Source organism: Necator americanus, chromosome V (assembly GCF_031761385.1).
Source record: "Necator americanus strain Aroian chromosome V, whole genome shotgun sequence".
Taxonomy (NCBI): domain Eukaryota; kingdom Metazoa; phylum Nematoda; class Chromadorea; order Rhabditida; family Ancylostomatidae; genus Necator; species Necator americanus.
The window spans coordinates 10,279,730-10,302,093 of NC_087375.1; the positions used below are offsets into that span (position 1 = coordinate 10,279,730).

Genomic DNA, 22,364 nt, shown 5'->3' on the forward strand with positions numbered 1-22,364 from the left:
CATGGAAAAAAGAAAATTTTTTTTTTAATTTTTTATTTTTTTTTTTTTTTTTTTTTCCTCCTTCTTTTTTTTTTTTAAATTTATATGATTTTTTTTTTTTTTTTTTTTTAAAAAAAAGATGTTTTTTTTTTTTTTTTTTTTTTTTTTTTTTTTATTTTTTTTTTTTTTTTTTTTTTTTTAAATTTTATTTTTTTTTTTAAAAAAATTTTTTTTTTTTTTTAATTATAAAAATATATTTTTTTTGGCCCTAAATAAAAAAAAAAAAAAAAAGATAAAAATTTTTTAAATTTTTTCGTTTCCTTAAAAATTATTTCTTTTTTATTGTATTATAAAGTAGCGGTTAAGCTCGTGCCTTGTGCCACGCGGTTACGAAAACGACACTCAACCACCCAACGCAATCAACCATTCATTACCTCAAACTTGGGTAATTAAACCTCATAAAAATCAACCAAAAAATGTACAAGAGAGAAAAGAACAAAAATGGAATTATTATATAAAAAAAAGACAATGAAACAAAGAAGCCTCACTGGAGGCTTAAGAAGGTCTGCAGGGCGGGTGCGCAGCACTGTTTTTTAGATGAGAGAGGAGATAAGCTGCGCACCCGTCCTGCTCACATACCATCGCGCGGCGAGCAATCGCGATGATCCGCGATACTCCCCGCGGCCCAAATAAAAGACACTGCCAGAATAAAATACACAATCGGCGAGCAAAACAAAAACAAATCTTAAATGAAGCAATTATTCTACATCTTGCAGAAGGTGTAACTGTCTTCTTAAGAGTTTTAATCGCTGCACGCTCTGCCGCAGCCGACGCTTCAACTCCTCTAGCTGTTGTCGGGTTTCTTCGCTTCTCTGAGGCCGAAAGCACAGCGAAGGGTGATGTCCGTAATCGGCGCAGTACCGGCACTTCGTTGTCCTTTTGTCGCACCTATGTCCTCCCGTGCAGCGTTTTTTGAGACACACCCTGCAACGTGCGGCTTCGCGTATTATGCGCCATCTCCGGCGGGTGTCGGGGTAGACATCACAAGCGTCCGAGTAATGCACGCCGATTAGTCCACAAAAGACGCACGGCATCGTCGTTTCGTTTTCGTTCCTGATCTGCCCTGCTTCAAATCTGCGGCGAGGGCAAGTCTTCTCGTTCGCCATCTCGTGAATCCGTCGCTCCAGGTCCCTTTTTTCGGTGAGAACACGTAATATCTCCTCGTTGAGACGTCTTGTCTCGCTCGTATCTTTTGGTGCCAGCGCCTCCTCGTGATAAGCGTTCTCCTCGGTAACCTCGGCTCCCACGACCTCGTCTACAACGACAAAAACGTCGTCGGGACGGATTTCCTCTTGCAGTTCTTCCATGAATTCTGCGTTGTCGTCGATAGCGCGTTGTTCCCGTCCCTCTTCGCTTTCCTGCCGCCGCGCGCCCGAATCCTGCGTCTCCGCAGCCTCCGCGCCGCGATGGTCCTCCGCAGACTCGGTCTGCGTCGCGCTATGCTCCAGTTGGGATCCTCGTAGTATGTGCGTGATGTTGTCGAGCTTGCGTATTATCAGGTTTTCGAAGAATCGGTTGTCCTCGTCCTCGATCTGCTGATCTTGAAACTGGTCTTCCGCAATGCTCTCGCCAATCGTTCGGAGTAGTCCGGAGTAATGTTGAAGGAATCCGAGCTGCTCTGAAATGGTGTTCTCTAAGTCCTTGAGTCCCATGGCTAAGGTATCACCTTCAGTATCCGTGCGCGGCTCGGCTAGTTTGGCGTTCCATTGCTCCAGCGATATCACGCGTGTAGCTACGAGGAGTGGAGGAAAGGAAAAAAGGAACGTGAGTGTCGTTCGCGACAGAAGCAACTCGAGGCGTAGCTTATCCACGGAAGCGGCTGCCATGCTGTGTTTCCAGTATCTGGTCTGCCACGAACTATCATCCGCTCGGAGGGCCTCTATTTGAGTATCCAGGTGAAGGATGGAGCGCATCGTCCTGTGAAGCGTTTCCACGGTTCGCGCAATCTGGTCCACGAGCTGTTGGGGGGTGGGGAGTTGCGGCAGAGCGTGTAGCAGCTCTTCATAGTCGTGCTGTAAGCTACGTAGCTGACATGAAGTGGATGCCGAATGGGTAGGGTTTGGCGATGGAGGAGCCGAGTTGAATTCCATAACTTGCTGAAAAAATAGGCACAACATTGGCGATTCACTAGCCTACGCGTTATCTGTGGAAAATGGTATCCTTCCTTTTTTTTTTTTTGTTTTATACTTTGTTATTGTGTAAAAGAGAGAGAGAAAAAAATCGAATGTTGTCTCTTAATCGTGTACAGATGGGTATTCTCATTGCGTGTAGGGTCAGAGCCATTTTTCATGCGCGTCCCGATTTGGTCGTGGTGTGCGAAATCTCTCTAGCGTGGTTGCCAGCAGTCGTACCGGGTAGCATACCAGGGTAAGTGCGCCGCGCAAAAGGAGCGTCATGAGGCGTATTCCCAGAGATTGTAGGCACAAGTAGGACACCAATAAGGCAAAAATCACTGCCAGAATGCTGACAAACAGTACTTTGTACCAGTCCAGGAAGACGTTCAGTATGTGGTGAAAGTCTGGGAGCTGGAAACCATGGTAAGCGGTAGTGTTCCCTTGAATAAAGTCAGTCATTGCAGCATGAAAATTGCTCGTGTACCGTAGAATACCCGATAGAACGAAGTAATGCACGGTTTCTCCACATCTGATCGAGCAATTGAGAAGTTGGCGTGCGGAATCCAAGTGGAAATAGAGATTTGACTCAGGTGAAGTGGGAGCGCATGGTACCACAAAGGCATGGCGACCACACAGGACTTCTCCGAGCGTGTTAGTTGATGATCTACAGGTGACCTTGGCTGTAGCTCCCTTCGCACAGTGGTAGCATCCCTCCAGTTCGCTGTTGGCGATGTTGCACACATTGTTGGTGACAAGGAGATTCGCAGTCTCGATGACCGTCTTGAACTGAACAACAAAGTCCGCTGATACCATTTGTGAAATTTTTGCTGTGACTGTCTCATTGAGTCGTCGCGATAGCTCCCAGGAAGCTGTTTTCACTGGGAGAACTAAGTTGAGCTGCTTGAAATATGCCAGGATATCTTTTGTAGGGCATGCACAGCTGACACTGTTTTCCGCGGCGTGACATCTGCAATCATCTTTGAGGGTGCAGTTCATGTCTCTAGCGTGGCGCCAAGAAGCACAGAGAAGGTCCGGTGTAAAAGGATTATTCCAGATCGCGACATCTCGTCCATCTGTGACAAACTCTTTGGAGAGATTGGGTAGAGGAGGTAGAGTTACCGCCGTCATCGTAACTGTCATTGACGGTACTTCCGTGGGCACGTTCGGAGTTATAGCGAGGACATATCGCCTTTTTCCTTCAGAGGAGCTGAGGTCCTCAATTGTCACCTCCAATTTTACTTGTTCAGTCCATCGGGTACAGCGGAATATTTCGTAGACTTTGCTGTTCTTCGGCACCGCGTATACGCGGTAGAACAGACAACCGGAACTTAAGAAGAAACAGTCGCATCCTGGGCCGCCGCACGATTCCATGCAGCCTGTGCGACCTGGATATTTATTTCCTTCCTCAAGTTCCGGTATCAGACTTGAATGGTGGATCGCGGCGCATTTTTGACCTTGACACGAGCCCATGTGCGGGCAGCGTTTGCTGTCAATCCTTTGCAGCTCCACTGCTCGTGTGAAGATCCTCGACTCCTGTTCACAGTGTAGGTAGAGGCCTTTCCAACGAAGTTTGACGTTTGCGATCAAGGTTGCGTTTCGAGTGAGTCGTAGACAGGCTTCACGATGGAAAGTGTTGATTTTGAGAAGCTCGTTCAGGTAAATCGAGCAACTTTCGTGTCCGTCGTAGTTGTTACATACAGTGGAGCGATGTTCAAGTACATTTACTTGTTGGCACGCATGGATCGCATATGTGGATACGGCAAGAGTTATTGCCAAAACTGCTAGCAAACGGTCTCTGTGCGATTGTGGCCGTCGTCGTCTCATCCTGCGGCATAGTGTCATGCAGAGCTTTATGAGTGCAGATGCCAAAATTAGGAGGATCCTTCTCAGCACGATGAGAATGATACGGATCGGTTTTCCCATAGTCATGGGAACATACAGGAGTACATATAGTATGGCTACTATAACGTATAAGAGGAGTGCTGTGATGACTATTGCACCCATTGGCCAACACTCGGGGTTGAAGACGACCGTTGAGCATATCCAACAATCGAGTTGTTGACAGAAATTGAGGCGATGGCACATTGTCTCCATGGTTGCCAGTTGATCTCCGGTATTCCATTTAAGTGACACTAGGTAGTCATGAAGTGTTACCTCTGGTGGAAATTTGACAAGGAAGGGGTTTGTCACTGGGGTGATCATTTGACAATGGTGGTCCGCGCAGATTTCAAACGGATCGTTCCGAGATGTATGAACGAGCACACCTTCGTTGCTACACGTCATGCTTATATCCCTGTTGGCAAAAGTAGACGAAGTTGTGAACAATGTGATGATCATGATGTAGAATAGGAACCATTTTGGTGGGAAACGTCTGACTGTTGCAGTTTGAGTTGTCGTAACCACTTGCTCATCAGCGTAATGTACTGCGCGTCGCGGACGCAGGTTGTAAGGATGAGAAGTGGGTATTTGTTCGTCTGTCCCGTCTGATACTGCGTGATCTCCTGGTGTGGTGTGGGACGGAGTTGTAGCAGGCTGTATTTCCAGAGGGATGAGAAGGTTTGGAGGTCGTCGTATTTTTCTGCGCGCTGGCGTGAGAAGCTCGACTTCTCTAATTTCCCCATCCCGTCCTGCTCGAGTATCGGTAATTCGTGCTAGCTTCCACTCATTACGTGGAATTACTGGATCGCTTACTAAAACCACGTCCCCTATGGTAGGAGTCTCTCGTCCCTGTCGTTTACTTGAGATTGTCCTTCTGTGCGTTTCCCGTAGGCAGGTCAGGTAATGTTTTTGCCAAATAGTCCAAAATCGTTCCGTGGCACCGCATGATGATTGTAAGGAAGCAATGACCTCTTGACGAGTTTGGAGGGCTCGAATCTCGTCTGGGGTATGGTAGTCGGGATCGTTTGTCATGGGATCTGTGAGGTGTGTGGTTGGTAGGGTTAGTGTCAAATCCTTTTGGAGGAAGTCGATTGGTCGAATGGAAGAAAAGTCTTCCTGTCCATCACCTTGGTAAGTGAGCGGCCTTGAGTTGAGACAAGCTTCAATTTCCGTCAAGATCGTTCGTAAATGGTCTCCGGAACGGTGATTTGTGCCTCGTAGTGACTTATATAAAGCGTGTTTGACGGATTTGATGAGGCGCTCATAAAAACCGCCCTGCCATGGTGCGTAGGGAGTGATGTGGTTCCACTGAATCTCTTGATTTGATGTGGCGTTATGTATACTTGAGCTGAGGGTTTCCCCTTGAGGTGAACCTGCTAAAATGCTGGCTCCGAGCAGAAAAGACGGGGCATTATCACATGTGATAGAGTCAGGAACACCTCTTCTAGCCACAAATCTTCGTAAGGCGTTGATGAAATCTTCCGTGCTCATGCTGTCTACCATTTCCAGATGAATCAAACGGGTAACCATGCAGGTGAAAATGCAACCATAGCCGTGAGTTTTACCGGCTTCCAGGTGTGTGGAGGGTAAGTCGAAGAAATCGAGCCCGATATGCTGGAACGGACGGCTGCGCATAACCCTTTGTTGTGGTAAATCAGTCATGTCTGGATATGGGTAAGGAAGGGCATTTAGTCGTCTGCATTGTACGCATTTGCTCACTAGTTTTCGTACTTGTTGCCGTATTTTTGGTATCCAGTACGTTTGTCTAATTGTGGCGATTGTATGTTCCACACCTTGATGGTAATCGCCATGAGCGTCCTTGATGAGGAGTTGTGACAGAGGTGTATTCGGAGCCACGAAAATGGGTGATTTCGCATCTGCTCCTAATGTCGAGTTCTGGAGGCGTCCTTGTGATCGCCATAGAAGGTCCTTGTCTTGATATAGACGCAAAGTGTCATTCCGCAGTTTTTTATGGTAATGTGATAGAAATGAAGATTGATGGTTTCGGAGTAGCGCAATCCGTGCCGCTTTGATGTGCTGCCCCAAAAGTATTGTTGTGTCCTGTATGGTCCGTAGCTCTGGTATTTTCTGGAATATCCTGTCCACTGACTGTTGTGGTAGTGAGCGCATCAGTTTTTTAATAAACAACAGCGCCCATGCTGTCACTCTCTTTGCTTTCTTGAAGGAGCTGAAACGTTTGGCGTCGATCAGGTCATTGCAGGATTCTTGCAGAAGTCTCGTTGATGCTGAGTTCATTGTGATCGAGACTGTACCTGCTTCAGTGGGAGGCTGCAATTCTTCCGTTTCGTGAGTACCCTGCCAGTCATATGGATAAAAAATCGTGGGCCAGTGGTTGATAGGTGTCCGTAAAAAATCTGGCCCCGTCCACCAGGGATGGTCCTGTAACTGTTCCTGGTTCAGCCCCCGTGTTCCCGCATCAGCAGGATTGTCTTTTGTGTTTACATATGCGAAACGTACTGTAAGACCTTCGTCGTTTAGGGCCGCGGTGATCTTGCGTATTTCCTTTATTCGGTTGGAAATAAGGACACCTGGACTGGCCTTTTCCTCTGACGTTGTTAGCCAGCTCAATGCAATTTGGGAATCCGAAAGGATGACAATTTGTGGTGGAGAAGCGGACATATTTGGCCAGGGCTCCTTCATGGCTTGGTATACTGACCATGTCAATCGAGCTGCCATTGTTAATGCGTTCATCTCCATCTTTGGCATTGTAGTGGTCGTTTTTATCGATGGCAATTTGCATTTAGCCATTACCAGCGCGGAGTGCTTTCCATCGAATAGGTACGCACATGTGGACATGGCGATGTCACTGGCGTCAGCGAACACTGCGATGCAAGTGTCCTTGTCTTGAGGTTGTGTGAAAAATCGTCGTGGAAAGGTACGGGCAAACCCGTTGATGTTTTGTGTGATTTTCTGCCACTGCTCCTGGAGGGATGCTGGAAGAATATTGTCCCATTCGAACTTGTGTTTCCACAAGGTTTGTTGGAAATGCTTTGCCTGCGTCAGCAGTGGGACCAGCCACCCCAATGGGTCGTATACGGCCGCTATTTGTCGCGCTACAATCCTTTTTGTGACTTGGCCTATGAATGGTAAAGTACAGCACATGGAGAGGTAGTCTCCTGTTGCATTCCATTCTATCCCTAGCACTTTCTGCACCGCTGCTTTCGCGCAAGCCTCTTGAGAGATGAAGTCCTTGAGATTAACGTCATTGGCCAAAAACTCTCTCAGGTTCATCCCCATATCCTGGAAAATCTCGCGTGAATCTACGACTTTTTTGGCCAGATCTTCAGGGGTACGTGCGGCTAGGATCAGGTTATCCACGTATAAGTTGTCCTTGATTTCCTTCGCCAATTCTTTGTTTTCAACGACATGATGTAAGTGGTAGGTTACTGTACCAGCCAAGAGGAATGGCGATACGTTCAGGCCAAATGTGACCCGGGTGAAACGGTATGTGACGATGTTGTCTTCAGTGACTGGTAGGTCCACGTCGCGTACCCAGATAAATCTCGTGGCGTCCCTATCCATTTCATTGAGGTGTACCTGTAAGAAGGCTTTCTCCACGTCCGATATTGCTACATAAGGTAACATTCGAAAACGTAGCAGCATCGCGTAAAGATCCGGTAATACCAATGGTCCTTGGTGTAGTATGTCATTTAGTGAAGGGCATTCCTTGTAGTGTGAGGATGCATCAAACACAATTCGTAATTTTGTCGTTTCTTTGTGGGGCGTGACCACCGGTTGGTGTGGAATGTAGTGTACGATAGGTCCGATACCTGGTTGGTTGTTTGGAATTTGTTCAATAATTCCCTTTTCCAGCTGGGTGTGGAATGTGTTTTCGTAATCTTGTAATAACTGTGGACTCGATTTCAGCGTCCGTATTACTCCTTGTAACCGTTTCAGAGCTATTTGCCGATTGTCCGGTAGTGGGGGTGATTGTCCTTATACGGCAACCGAACGTAGTACCCATCAGGACGGCGTTCGATTGTGTTATTGAAGAACATAACCACTTGTTCATTAACTGCGGTTTTTTCTTCGTTTTTAGTTCCCGTGAACTCGCATATACCGGCTGAGTCCATTGTCCAGTATCTGTCCCATCGGCTCATCTCATCTTCAGATTCTGTGAAGGCCTGTACCATGGTGATCATGCTGATATTGACCTCATTCTGTTGTCCTTCTATTCCGTGGAAGGTGTGCTGCTTTCCGGTCAGCAAATATCCGAGTTTTGAGGGAATGAGGAGCAGGCCCGATGGGAGTTTAAAGCGTGGAAGGGGAGCATCCAATAAACCCCACAACTGATCACATCCGAGTAATATCTGTGGTATGGATGTGGAATTGGACGTAGGTTTGGACAGGTGGATGTTGTGTTGTGCCACAAACGCTAGGTCCGCGTGGTCGAGTTGGGTCGTTTGTCCTTTACTTGTGAGTACCGGTGTGGTACATAGCCGTACGGGATGTTTTTGTCCCTGATTATCCCACAGGTCCAACGTTGTGTGCCTACACTTGGTCGGTTTAGGGTCAGTAGAACCGAAAGTGTACATAGTGAGCTCCTTCTCTTTTGTACATTTCAGGTTCAATTCTTCTGCGAGAGCAGAGCTTATGAATGACTGGTCGGCTCCTGTGTCGAAGAGGATCTCCACTTCTTTCCAGTCATCACGCGCTTCATCCCGTACCCGCGCTACTCCTGTCAGTAACAATACCTTATTGTCCAGGGCGTCTACCGTACTATTCTGAAGGATAGATGTATCTTGCGGTGAGTGCTGCGCAGTATCCGTTATGTCCGGGTAGGTCGCGCTGCTGTCGGTAGTCTGCACTGGTTGTGCCGTCGCTACCGCAGTTTTCACATGTCGTTTCGTATTCCGAGGTACATTGGGTACCGGCGGTCTGTTCTGTGGAGTATTAGTGTTTGTCCTTGCCCTTGGTGGGGTTTGGTCTGTGGTCTCTCCCAAGTTGTGCCTCTGGGGGCAGAGGGTATGATGATGCTTCATCCCCGTGCAATACCTGCATCCTTTACTTGTGCAGTCTTTCACAAAGTGGCCTTCTTTCCCACAGTTGAGGCATCTCCTATGTTGTTGCATATAGGTACGTCGCTGGTGGATGCTTGGAATCCTTGTGCAATCAGCTGATTTGTGTTGCGTTGATCCGCAAAACATACATGCATTCGGGTCAGGCTTTGTTGTCGCATTCTTCATGAGGAATTTCTTCGATCTGTTGTTGTTATGAGAATCTCTGCTGCGATCATCACACTTGTTGGGAATGCTATCGATCATTTCACTGATCTGTTCTTGTGTGGTTATCAGATCGTCCAGCTCAGAGAGCACATCCCGCATAATCCAATCGGTTTCTTTCTTATTTTGCAAGAGGCAGCGTTCCAGAACTTGACGCTGCAATGTGTAAGAAAACTTGGAGAGAAGCTTCTTTGTAGGATACGAGCCATTCAGTGTTATTCCCAACTCTTCCAACTGAGTTACTATGGGAAGAATTTGTTCGAGAAGGCGACGTTGAGCGTAGATAGATTTGTTGTCTGCCTTCGTCATTTCAAGGCGCGATTGTAAGTCCGCGATGAGCTTAGATTCGTCCCCATACTTGTCCCTCAAAAGTTGAATGGCGTGCGTATAGTTGGCTTCGGTTATTGGATATCGTTTAATCAGTTCTCGGGGTTCCCCTCGCAAAGCGGTTAATAAATAGTTAAACTTCTGTAGATTGGTGAGTGGTTGTCTGTCGACGTTGGATTCGAAAAGTGTCCAAAAGTTGGTGTATTCCTGAAGCTTTCCCGTAAATATGGGTATGGGTATTGGCGGAAGTTTTGGTCTCATCATCTCTGTCCATCCTCTCTCGTCATTTTCCTCCCGGTCCCCAATGTTTTTTGCGTCGAGTTCAATCGCCATCAGACGAGCGCGCTCAATCAACGAAAGCGATGAGTCAATGTAGTCGTTCGCCTGCTTGTCTTGTTCTTCGGGTAGTTCATCGATCTCGTCCAGCGCTGCCGTGAAAGCATTCAAGGCATCTGCCGCTAGCTTTGCCGTGGCGTCGAGTTCAAACAGCGATGCTTTGATGCGTGGAGGAGATGTTGCGTCATCGCTACTAGCTTGCGCGGCGGTGTGAGCAGAATCGATTCTCTCGATTACCCGAGACAAATTATTGCAGTATCGTGTCAGTAAGGCCTTTTTTGTTCTTAGTGATGCTGGACCAACCATTTTTCACCAACTGAGAAGACCAAACCGGGCATGCGTATCGCACAAAACACAAAAAAATCTTCAATGAAGATGAACTGAGAAGAAAATAGCTCTGATACGGTACGGATGAGGCTAATGCTACTTTTGTTTCAGGCAGAATCTTGTGCCTTTTCTAGGTCCAGAAAATCAGGAGAATAGAGAGCGCTGTTTGTCTGGCGTCGCCCAAAATGGAGAACGCGAAATTATTTCAAAAGCGCAAAAAAAAAAAAACAGCGTAAGAGGTGAGAAGGGAGGAAAGTGATGGCCTGTTTGTTCCTAGCCAAATCCGTGGGGTTTTTTTTGAAGTTTTGTCTAAGTTTTCGGTTTGATTTCCGTTCTTTTCGCGCCCTCTTGTCTTCGGAATTCCCTTTTTTCAATGGAAACTCTTCGGAAGGATCATTTTTAGAGAATTATCCCCTTTCAGCGTTTTATCGCTAGGAATTTTCTGTACTAAAGTGGAAAAATGAAGAATTTCTGCTCTTCTGTTACCTCCTAATTAGCCCGCCACTTATTCGTGTAGGAAAAATGTGACAGCTGTCAGTGCACGAAGTTTCTCGAGGCTGAGTGAAAAATCCCCAGCAAATAATCTAACCAGTTGCTCAACCGTCTGCTACGTAGAGACGAGGATTGTGAATCGTCACTGTGCTGCTTTGAGACTTACTTTGACTTAAACGGGGGAGTGGAGGGGGGCAAATATTATCGCCTGAGGCAAATGCCCGCATCTGATGGGCGAGATGTGCCGTCCTTGAACATTTTTGAGCCTATCCTGCTGTTCAGTCCTCCGCTAGAGCTTCCACAGGATCAATTTATTCGTCACCGTTTCACATACCGCGAAACCTTACGTCTCGCCTGAGCTGGCAATCCACGCCGTGTGCCCTCAGGTCCTCTCTCACCATCTCAATCACTGTGCTATCATATACATTCTTACTATTTTTTTTCACTATTTTTTCTTCTTACTATTTTTAATTTCATCCATTTTTCCTGAGAATCTCCCAGACAGTATTCGGAACGTTACATCGATTACACCGAAATGAAATTCCGCTCAACATCCTATAGATTTTTTCTTGCTTTTCGAAACACTATTTCCACGTTTTCTCGCGTATTTATCCGGAACCCGGTATTTTCGCGCCTTTTTAAATTCCATACGTTTTTCGTTTCGAAAATATCCCATTCCCCTTCGATTTTATGAGTGTTTTGCACTTTCCCATTATGCTTCTTCTTCTAATTATCCTTTCTAGTGTCTCTTATTGATTTTCTCTTTACGGGGATAATTTTCTCTGGATATTCTCGAACATTTGTTGGAATGACACATATACGAAACGCGATCAATTTATCCGGATTTTTTTTCAGCGTCTAAGATTGATATCTGAAAATAGGGGAGTTTTTCTTGTCTTTCCTTTTCTTCCCTCTTTGACATCCGGATGTCCGGATCTTTTTAAATCTCATTTTTTTTCAGTCTTTCCTTTTAAGATTTCAAAATTTCCGTTGTCCTCTTGTTTCTCTCTTGAGTCAACTATTAAAGAACCAAACTAAAACTTGGAAGAACTAGCAAAAACAGGAAAATCATGCCAGCAATTCCATGAAACATTTCTTTTAGTTGATGCAGTTCCAAGAAGTAAACATATTTAATCTCGTCCAAAGTCTTTAACATTTGTTCTCGTGAATCTGGCTTTTCATATTTATGTAAACATCGTGATGGTGAAATTTTTCGTTTAGGACTAAACGGAAAATTTTATTCTGGTTGCATGGTGCTGTAATTCTGTCGTAATTTCTGGATTATTTTACACTTTATCGTTGATCTTTACTAATTGGGAGAGATCTTCGGAGTCTCCACAGTCATCTCTGTAGTCTTGAACACTCTTTTTTGGATGAAAGAAGACCTGGATTCATATTTGCAGCTCCCTTTAATCTTCCTTTTAAAAAAATTCCAAATTTCTGCAACAGAAATGAAGCAGAGTAATAAAGTAAGTATTACTATTAGCGCAAAGTAATAAATAAGAAAATAGTAGGGAGAATATTTATTTATTTATTTATTCGAATTTCATACACAGGGAACGTTTTTTACTGCGCTGTTGGCGCCTCAATAAATCACTAATCACTAATTCTACCTCCATAGAGCACTTATATCCCAGATCGGAGATGTTCATGTAGTTACATAGATAAATATTTGCTGGAATTTGTAGCAGGATTTGTGAAAGTGCATTGCGTTTGGTTTTTTTCTTTCTGTAGGGAAGAGCGATAATTTGTATGTTCCAGCAGCAAAGATGCAGTAAAAACTGGAACAGGATAGCAGCGGTCCGAAAAAACCCCACCAGCAATACTCCAAAGCGAAAACGCATGTTTGCAGGATTTTTTCGCCGCAATTTTTCGTAGTGATGTCGTTCGAATGGCACTGCCATCGGTAAAACGACGAACGAAACAAAGACGAGGAGCGCCAGATCCTCGTCGTTGGTCAACGGTGTCGGTGGCGGCGGCGGCGGCCGGCGGCGGTGACGGGGAGCATCGCACAATTCGAACAGCTGACTGGGACGATGTTTTCGATCAGTTGTTCCCCTCTTCGCCACCTCAACCGCTGCCGGCTTAGCTTCTGTCAATCGCGGCTTAGTGGATATGTTTTAGATGAATGTCGTCCGTATTCTTGTTCCTCCAGCTCGCTACCACTCAACTCTTGTCGCTAGCACTTTTCTAGGCCACCTTCTATCTTTTCAGAGTAGTCAAAACCGTGAAAAATAAACCATTCCACTAGTTCATTACTATCTTTTTAAAAAATTAAATTTTTGCAAAACTTATTGCGCTACGCGGCAGTCGTTTACATGCATCTCACCCTGCTATTTCTCTTGAATTTACCGTATCTTTATCTCAGTAAACAAAAGCAACTTCCTCAGACATACTAACCGAATTCACTGTATCGAAATAATCCATGTTGTTTCTCGAGGTCCTCCGAAACCATAATCCATTTGGCTAAGGTCCAAACCTCTTTAACGTCCTCATCGCTCTTCAAATTACAAATGAGTGATTCCAGTGCATAATATACAATGTGTCGTGTTATTTTCTACTTCATAATCGAATGCCCAATCGATATCATTGGCAGTGAGCCAGCTGTCCGACATCTCGAGCAGTAACCGATAAAACTGCGTAGACCTAACTACTCGCTACCGTACTATCAAAGATGAGAGCGCTTGTGTACTTGGTGCTTATTCGTAAACAAATCTGAAACAGAAAAGAAAGATAGAGGAGGAAAAGAAAAATAGTGTTCTTCACGAATTATTTGGTGGTGATTTTTCTTCCACGGGTTGGTAGTCAATTTTACACTTTTTATGCATATTCTGGAAGAGAAAAGCAAAAAAAGTACTCAGAATTGCACGCGCAGTTTGAACTCTGAGAGTAGCTCTCTCGCGCTACTGGGACGCTGTGAATGGGTCCCAGTAGCGTCTAAAGTTAAGTGATTGTATACGATCACTACTGAATGAAACAGAGGTAGTTCGAATAACTAAACGTATTTCTAGAGTTAACATGATTTTCAAGGTATTCAACTTTATTTTCTAAGTTTACAAGAATAGAATCTTGGATTTGTTTTCTGGAACCGGTGAAGAAACTTTACTGAAGAAATAAATACAATAAAACGGAGACAAAAAAACAGAATAAAATGAGTGGTATTGAGAGGGTATCCATCACTGCTAGAGAGCAAAATTTTCTTCAACACGGTAATTGGTACGTTTAAGTTGAGGCATAAATCTCCCATTCTCTAATTTTTGTCTTATATTTAAATTAAATTAAATACTCTTTGCACCATTTCTTAGAAAATATGCCAGTACAAGTCAATGGCAAACTTCTAAGAGACCACTTTTTTCTCCCAAGTTATTTTGACATACTTTTCCAGATCTCTAATATATTTATGTTTGTATTTTGAGGATTTGTTGACGAAGATTTTTTGTGAGAATCACTTGCTAATGTTCAATCATCTTTTGTTCTTCGATCACCTTGTCCTTTTTGCTTTGTTTTCCACTAATACTCCAGAAAAATGTTTAAAAAATAGGCGTTCTTGCAACGGATTAAATTACCGTGAGTGCATTTTTTCGTTGTATCCCGTGTGGGTTTTTGCTGTCGCACAAAAAAGTGAGGAGAATTTGTCACATATGTCCACTGTAGCTTAGTCAGTGCAGCGATGGGACATCGATAAATGAATCTGCAGTTTTCCTGTAATATTGGGTACAGGTGTAGCGCAGTCGGTAAGAGGTTCGATTGGGACCGCACGTTCGGTGGCTCGAGGTCGCTTCGGAGCCTACTAAGCCTCTCATCTCTTCGGGGTCGATAAATTGGTACCAGACTTGTCTTGAAGGATAAAAACACTGTCTTAATACATCGGCTCACCTTCGAAACTTATTGTAAGGTTGCACATGCGTTTGTAAACCTCGATTCTGGATTCTGGGTCGGTCGAGAGCGTTGGCGAATCCCAAGCGGATTGATTAATACCAGTTCCTTTATCCTTTATCCTCCAACGTTATGCCGCATTTATCCATATTTAATCCAGAGATTAGAACGTAAATTTGAACGTATAGAGTTATTCCCTGAATGAAATAATTACAAACAAGTGAACTTCGAATCTGAAATTTCTCAGTTTTTTTCCGGAATAACTCTACGCTCAAATCCCGTGATAAAAGCAAATAATTTAAGATTTTCCTTTGATTAACGAGGATGAGATATAGAGTATATAAACAGCTATAAGAGTATAAATATGTTTTTTTAAAATTATTTTTCTCTCTATTTCATACTATTTCATACTTTTTCTATCTATTTCAATGCTTTGTTGACATTTTTTGTTATTTTTAATTTGATTTAACATTTTTAATTTTACATTTTTGACATTTTTAATTTTCAATTATTTTTAAATTTATCTTCCAATTCCTCTTTTGATTCTGCAATTTTTTCCCAGGTAGTCATGCTCGGTTTTATAGTAGAAATTGTAACTAAAGTTGTATCTGTACTTTTGGATCGATTTTCTTCAAATCAAGTAGTATTTCTCCCTTATGCATATGTGTGTTAAAGAGATCTCAAAGCAAAAACTTGTTGGAGCTGCAGCTTAGGCTGTCATCTCGTTAGATTTATCGCCGACCATCTGCAATTCGTTTCACGGCGTCCACTATGTTTTCTTCCCCCTCTAATATATATACTCCCCTTAGGATTTCCTATTTTTCTTTAAAAATGCTCCGCTTAGATGAAATTATTGTTTTTTGAAATCATCGCATATTTTGGTCTATTAAATTGAAGTAATTTGTCTGATGTTTTACTTTTTTCAATTAACATTTCAGCAAAGAAAGACCAAGGAAAGGAAGAAGAAAAAAAGAGAAAGATTTACGGAATTTTCTTCGAATTTTTCGCTGATCCATAAGTATAAAAGATCTAACGACCTAAGATTTCGCTCTCTTACTTGGTCGAAAATATCCAAAAAAAAACTTAAATTTTCTAAAAAAAATTTCTAATCATTGAGAACCACTTCTAATTTTGTAACATCTATTTTTCATCAAGTAATCCTTGAGAACCGAAATTTTAATGAAATAAACGAATGAACGTGGGATAATATTTTTGGGATATTTGAAACTCGTTAAGAAAGTACACAGGATTAGGTAGGTTAAAATTAGATGAGCAAAAATAAAGAGATGAAAATGTAAAAAATGAGAACTAAAAAAGAAGATTCTCAAATATATAAATTTTCACTTTCTATCCGAACATTTTCGAAAATATCCCAAAAAATTTAATTTTTCGGGATATTTTCGACCAAGTAGCACAGCGAAATCTTAAGTCCTTAGATTTTTTAACCCTATGAATCAAAAGAAAATTCGAAGAAAATTTCGTAATTCTTTCTTCTTCCGAAAGCTTGCTTCTTCCATTAATTTTAAAGCTTCTATTGTATTCAACGTTTTTTTTTTGAGAGAGAGAGGTTGTTCCAACTTGTGAAAGTCGCATTTCATGGAAATTCTCCCAATTTTTCGATATGTTCAGCGTTTTCGGTGTTCTCCAGTTTTTTTTCCATGCATCCGCCACGTGAAATATTTTTACGCAATCCATTTGTCCCAGTCATATTCCCAATTTTCGTTTTAAGATTAGATCGTGGTTAAAGGAAAAATTCAACTAAGAATGGGATAACAGAGCAGCATCTGTCGACTTGCGCTCGGCTAAAGCACGGACCACATTAGCGTGTAAGATGATCTCAATTGAAACTAAGAAGACCGGCCAAAGAGGAGGATTTGTGTTAGCGCTGCTTTGCTTCTCCAGAATCTATACACAGAATTCAGTTCAGAATAGTACGTACTGGAACACAGGGGGGGGGGGGAGATTGGAGGGCTTGTCTCTTCTTTAAACAGGAGTGCATCACCAGAAAAAGGCGTCCATCCACAAAATTCTGAATACAGAAATCACATAAAATTCTAAGATTTATTAATTTATTCTCTTGAAAACACCTACAGGTGTGCCATAAAAAAAGAACAAGATGGAACATAGCTCACTAAAATTTCCTAGAATTTCACCTTAGTTTTACACAGCAAGGCTGCGCCTTCACTGCATTATGTGTAGTGAGTTGGCTGGTCATTCTCCTCCTACAAAAGGTGAAAAATCCTCTAAATCCTTTTTCCAAACCCAGAACGCTACAGTAGATAAGCGGTTACTAGAGTTCCGTTAACCATCGTAACCCAATACGGATGAGCCCGTCAGGGCCCTTGGGGAACGGGTGAGGGGACCTCAAGCGGAAGGGCTCACCAGCTTTGCTATTGATGTACATTTACTATTCTGGAAAAATTGTATAAGAGGTTTTGGTCGACTTTTCTAGACATTTTATCCTTTTTGATCTCAAAAAATTACAATTAAAACTGTGAAAACGTTCAGGAAAAGTTATCAGCGAACCTTTCTCGGAAGGAAGCTGAGATCAGAAGCGAAGATCGATTGAATTCCGTGATCTTTTTAAGGCGTTATCGCTCCCTTCCTTCTCACCCCTCTTTATTAATTTCATGCCAAAGATATACGAAAAATTCTGCTGAACTTCTTGTAGATTCTTGTCCAGACCAGAAAACAAAAAATCGATTGAATCCCTTAATCTTATTATTCATAAATCCACATCCAGTAATCTATGTCTGCCGCACTTTTTTTTGCTTCAGAATTCTTCGGGCTACGAATGGGCCTAATTCCATTTGTGTGAATTCGTAAAGTGCAAACTACGCCTTTTGAAGCGGTTGTCTCCGCCAGAAAAAGTGTGGCGCTTGGATTTCGAACGCTGCTGCCATCGATGTGGCGAGCGTCTTAAACATTCGTGGGAAAGCGATTGTACGTAAGTTTCGGGAGTATCGAGTGAGAACTAATCCTTGTGTGCGCGCCCGCGTCGGCACTCGTCGACAAATACTACTCTGCATGAAGGTTTAAGTCATATTCGCGGAGTCGCTCAAGTCATTTCGACGACCTCCTCACAGCTCCGATATCCACACGTATGACGAAGATAACGCGACCGCGTCCAGAAATATTCCTATATTCCTGGACGGTGCTGGTGTAGTTTATCGATACATATGAACATCGTATGATAGATCGTTCTTCTTCGTGATGCCTCCTAGATACGCGCTCGCACCCAAAACATCCCCTCGAGGATTGTAACCCTGCCCTTCCGACCGCTTTACTGGCTGTTATCTTGCAGTCAGTAGTCGTCGTTCGTCGGCGTTGCCGCTGGATGTGTACATATGTCCAGCACCATCGAGCTGCGCTACGACTCATAATTGTGCATTAATGCCCGTCACTGAGAGACTCGGTGGACGGCGTGTTTCGCCCTCTTTTTTTCCTCGGAGAAATCCCCTTTTTTACTCCAAGTACACGTATTTTTCGACAAAAAACTGTCTGCACGAAGGTGACACCTATTTTTTCCTCTTAACTGTTTTTGCTCGCTTTGTTGTTTTCTTATTCAACGGGTGTCTCTGAATATTTCACGAGAAATCAAGTGTTAAGTGCAGTTAACTGTGAATTTTTCGAAGTTTTTTGGATGTCTCTGTGATTTTTTTTCAGAACTCTCTTATCCTTTTACGTTAGTTACGTCATCTATTTTCTTTCCAGGACTTTTTCACTGTCCAGAACTTGCAGCGTACCTTCTTTGCACTTACATTTCAATGTTTTTCTCTAGTGCGAATTGAAAACCATTTATTCTCTTGCTCAGTTACAGAAAACGATCTGGAGCATTTCTGTATAGATTCCTCATTTCCTAAGTGACCTCATTTTCCCATCGCTCCACACTTTGATTGAGTTCGATTTGTAGGTCAATGGTACTCTTGTACTCTTTCAAGTGCAACCATAAATGAAAAGTCGCCATTTTCGCACACAGAATTCTAATTTCTCAAATTTTCTCACTAAGAATCGTTGATGTTTACCGTATTTTTACCATATGTGTATTTGAAGAAGAATTTTAACGTTTTCTGTAAATTAAATTCAATTTTCTAAGGTTATATCTATGTGCATTACATTTTGTTCAACTACGGCTTGTAGGGATTATAGTTACAGGAATCTTTTTTCTTCCAGCTCTTGCTTTGTTTTTTTTCTGCTGAACAAAAATTTGCAGTTTTATACTAAAATGAATTTGTTTTCAAATCCCTCAAATTTATAAAATTTGTCTTTTCTCTAAGACTAACTTAAACAAATTTGATTAAATTTTTCTAAAATTTTATTCATTTTTCTGGCTTCGATTTTATTGTTCGAGCCCAGAAAAGCTATTACCTTGTCCTATCATTTTACGTGGATTATTCTGTGCAATATAGGAATCAAATCTACTGAAATTGCTGATGTTTTTTTTTGGGAAATCCTATACTCTTCCGGAAGTTTTCATCGCAATAATTATTTAACATTTAAATTTCCGTTTCACTTTTGATACATATGGATTTTTTTCGTCAGAGAGCTCGGCGTCTTTGTAGCTTGCGTTTGTGTACGCGGTTTTTTTTTTTCTTGTTTCCCGAGCAGTCGGTTCCATATTGGGTAGATTATTATTATTGACAATTTCTCTTCTCGTCTTCTGTTTTCTCCTGGGATTTCAAAATCCAGAGATTCGGAACTTCACTGTTTTCCCTTTCCGTCATCTTTTCCGGGTAGTTTTAGCCCAAAATTTCTTCCTATTTTACAGATCTTTCCTTTATATCTGCCGCGAGTTCCTGTGCAGATTTCCCTGTTTTTCTCGAATATTCAGTTCAGTTGGTTTTCCCCTCGTTCGCCAACATTTCCGCCAGTTTTATTATGCTGTCTGCAGCTGTCCTTCATCTTTCTTCAGCAGCAATGCATTTTAAATTCTCTTGGTTTCTTCGCCGGATCAATATCTATCTTCTTAATTAACAACTTTGGAAGATAATCACGGTGAAGAAATAATTTACATAGTTGTAAAAGATTTTTAGTTTAATTGTATAAGGGTGGGTATAGTGTAGCGGTTAGAGGTCCCGCTTCCTGGACGATCGATCGCAGGTTCGAATCCGCCCTAGTGCTCACCATGCCTTTCATCCCTCCGGGATCGATAAATTGATACCAGACTTGTCTGGGAGGATAAAAGCACTGACTTGACCCATCGGCTAGCCCCCACAAGTCATTGTATAGGCCAGTTACACGTTCGTAAACCTCAAACGATTCTGAATTGAAGTGAACGTAGGGGCGCATCCCAAGCGGATTGATTAACGCCAGAAACTTCATCCTTTAACTTTAACTTTATAAATTTACGGCGGCGGCACATTCGGTAATTAGGTTTTGATTGCGTTTAGTAGGGGGCCTAATGAGCGAATTATAGGATAATCCGTGATTACGTACTCGCTGACGCGGGGCCTAATCATCTGTTTTCATCGTTATTTTTAAAACAAGACAGCTGCTTGTAATCCTCCTTCTCTCACATATGCTTAATCAACTCCAGATCCACACATCTAAGGATCATCCATAACCCCTAAAGAGTCCTCAAACACATCTGGCGCTGGTCATTAGGCATCGGGTTAGGACAGTGTCCAGCAGAAGAAGGCACTCCGGCTCAGTTCCTAGAATTGCCTAGAAGTTTTTCTTCCTCCGTAGGTTTCTGTTACTCTCTTACCCTCTGCTCATTCCTCGATCCTCTCTCGTTTCCCTCACATCCTTCGGATATCGATCATCGCGCTCATTTATCCACTCTATCTCTCGTTGTGTTACTTTTCTGACATTGTAATATGTACTAACGGGTGAATATCTTTTAAAGCAACCTCGATGTATCAATGAAATGATGAGGGCTGCATCCAGAAAACATTCGCTGCAAAAATTTCTTTTGTTTTACTCTACTTTTCGCGAGTTTCCTCAGTTATGAGGCAAGCAAACAAGCGTCAGAGCTTCTGGATACGGTAAAAAGGGGAGGAGACCATCTGAGAATAATAAAGAAATGTTTAGAGGGTTATTCGAAAATTTAAAAGCCCTCAATGACGTCATAGGTGTTTTATAGTACCAGAACAGTTGGCCGGCCGTCGATTCGATGAACAGAGGCCAAATGATGATGGCACGGATGCGGCGAAGGTTTCGTGGTCGGGGGCGAATGAGGCGAGATGAAATGGACGTAATGAGCTGTCCACATACACACAGATTGGACTTTGGCCGAATTTCCCAAAAATTCGGCTATCTGTTCGGATTTTCCCGATTGTATTCAGTGATTAATGAGTTCTCTTCATTTTCTCTTAGTCTGGTTCTTCCGGAAATTCTGGAATCCTCCTTCAAAACCAAATCAAATAACTTGCTGCGTTTTCTTCTTAGAGTGCATGTCTTTTTTTGGATCCATCCACTTTTAGAAAAACCTCTATGCACTTACTTTTGAGTTTCCCATAAACTTTTCTCATCTTACCAAGCTGCTTATCCTCTTCCATGAATAAATAAAGTGTCTAGATGACTCGAACATTCAATGTGTACTTCTTCTTAGATCCCTTTTTTGGGATTTTCGAGAATCCTTCTCTTTTTGGAAGAACTGATTGTCGGAAAACTGCGCACATCTTGGCTAACGTTGGTTTTTCGAATCGATTAGGTTCGAATCCGCCCTTGTGCAAACCAAACCCTTCAGCCCTACGGGGTCGATAAATTGGTACCAGACTTGTCTGGGAGGATAAAAACACTGACTTGACCCATCGGCTAGCCACCGCAAATCATTGTATGGGCCAGTTACACGTTCGTAAACCTCAAACGATCCTGAATTGAAGTGAACTCGGTTGGCGATCCCAAGTGGATTGATTAACACGCCAGACACTTGATCCTTTTATCCTTTAACGTTTGTTTTTGGTTTTTTCGCCGCAAAATATTTTTGCAGCACGAACGCGAACGCATTCCATTTCCACAATTGCTTTTTTTCAGCATAATTTTGCTCTGAGTGCCTTACTATGGGTAGCTATAAGAAGCGCTTGAACGATTATTTTAGTTGATATAAGTCATCCAAGACCAATCCAATTACGTTTTCCGCCGTGTTTGTCACAGATTTCTTCTCCATTTGACTTTTATTGATCGATAGCTCATAGGAATTAATTTGCTGTTTGCGTTTCCTAAGGTATGTATGTGAATTCTACAAGTATTTTGTAGTGTTAGCTTTCAGCTGAAATACAATTCACAAACAACTGCGATTTTATCCACGAAACATATCATAACCATAAGTTTTTTTTAAAACAAATTTTCATTCCTTTGTTTTATTTGCCACGATAGACATTTGATTGCAATTTTAGTTTAGTTGTAAGTGCTACGTTTTTTTTTCCATTAGTGACACTATTTTTCAACAGATCTTCTTTATCAACATTCTTCAATAACGATATTTTCCAAAAAATAAAAATTTCTGGATCACTTTTTTGAAATAATTTTTTTCACAATTCGTATAATCTTTCTACGATTTCCTGTAGATTATTGAACCTTCGTTTATTTGTTCATTTAAGCGCTCATTAAGGGCTCATTCAATATTTCACACAGAAGCAAAAAGACTCGTTAGTATAAGTATTAATTTTGCGCGAACTCATGCAGGTAGAACCAAAAAAACAGAAAAAAAAAAGATTCGTTCTTTCTTTCGTAACGGCAGGTCAAACCCCGAATAAAGAAAAATGAAATTTGTTTACACTACTTGCTT

General features: G+C 42.4%; 2 protein-coding genes across 4 annotated transcripts; both read right to left on the minus strand.

Annotated features, from left to right (window-relative positions):
- Window positions 1-737: 737 nt before the first annotated feature.
- Window positions 738-10,243, minus strand: RB195_013479 (uncharacterized protein; the record flags this gene model as incomplete). 3 transcript variants are annotated; one of them, XM_064203311.1, is made up of 5 exons in its annotated part: window positions 824-963; window positions 1,025-1,657; window positions 1,706-2,135; window positions 2,403-7,987; window positions 8,113-10,243. In XM_064203311.1, the coding sequence occupies 5 exons, from the start codon at window positions 10,241-10,243 to the stop codon at window positions 824-826; spliced, it is 8,919 nt and encodes a 2,972-aa protein (XP_064059191.1). The 3 variants fall into 3 exon arrangements, with proteins under 3 accessions (XP_064059190.1, XP_064059191.1, XP_064059193.1); XM_064203309.1 differs by lacking the exons at window positions 2,403-7,987; window positions 8,113-10,243 and having other exon boundaries at window positions 738-2,129; XM_064203310.1 differs by lacking the exons at window positions 824-963; window positions 1,025-1,657; window positions 1,706-2,135 and having other exon boundaries at window positions 7,952-10,243.
- RB195_013480 (uncharacterized protein) lies at window positions 2,313-7,655 on the minus strand (the record flags this gene model as incomplete). Its single annotated transcript, XM_064203312.1, has 1 exon — window positions 2,313-7,655. The coding sequence occupies one exon, from the start codon at window positions 7,653-7,655 to the stop codon at window positions 2,313-2,315; it is 5,343 nt and encodes a 1,780-aa protein (XP_064059192.1).
- Window positions 10,244-22,364: the final 12,121 nt, after the last annotated feature.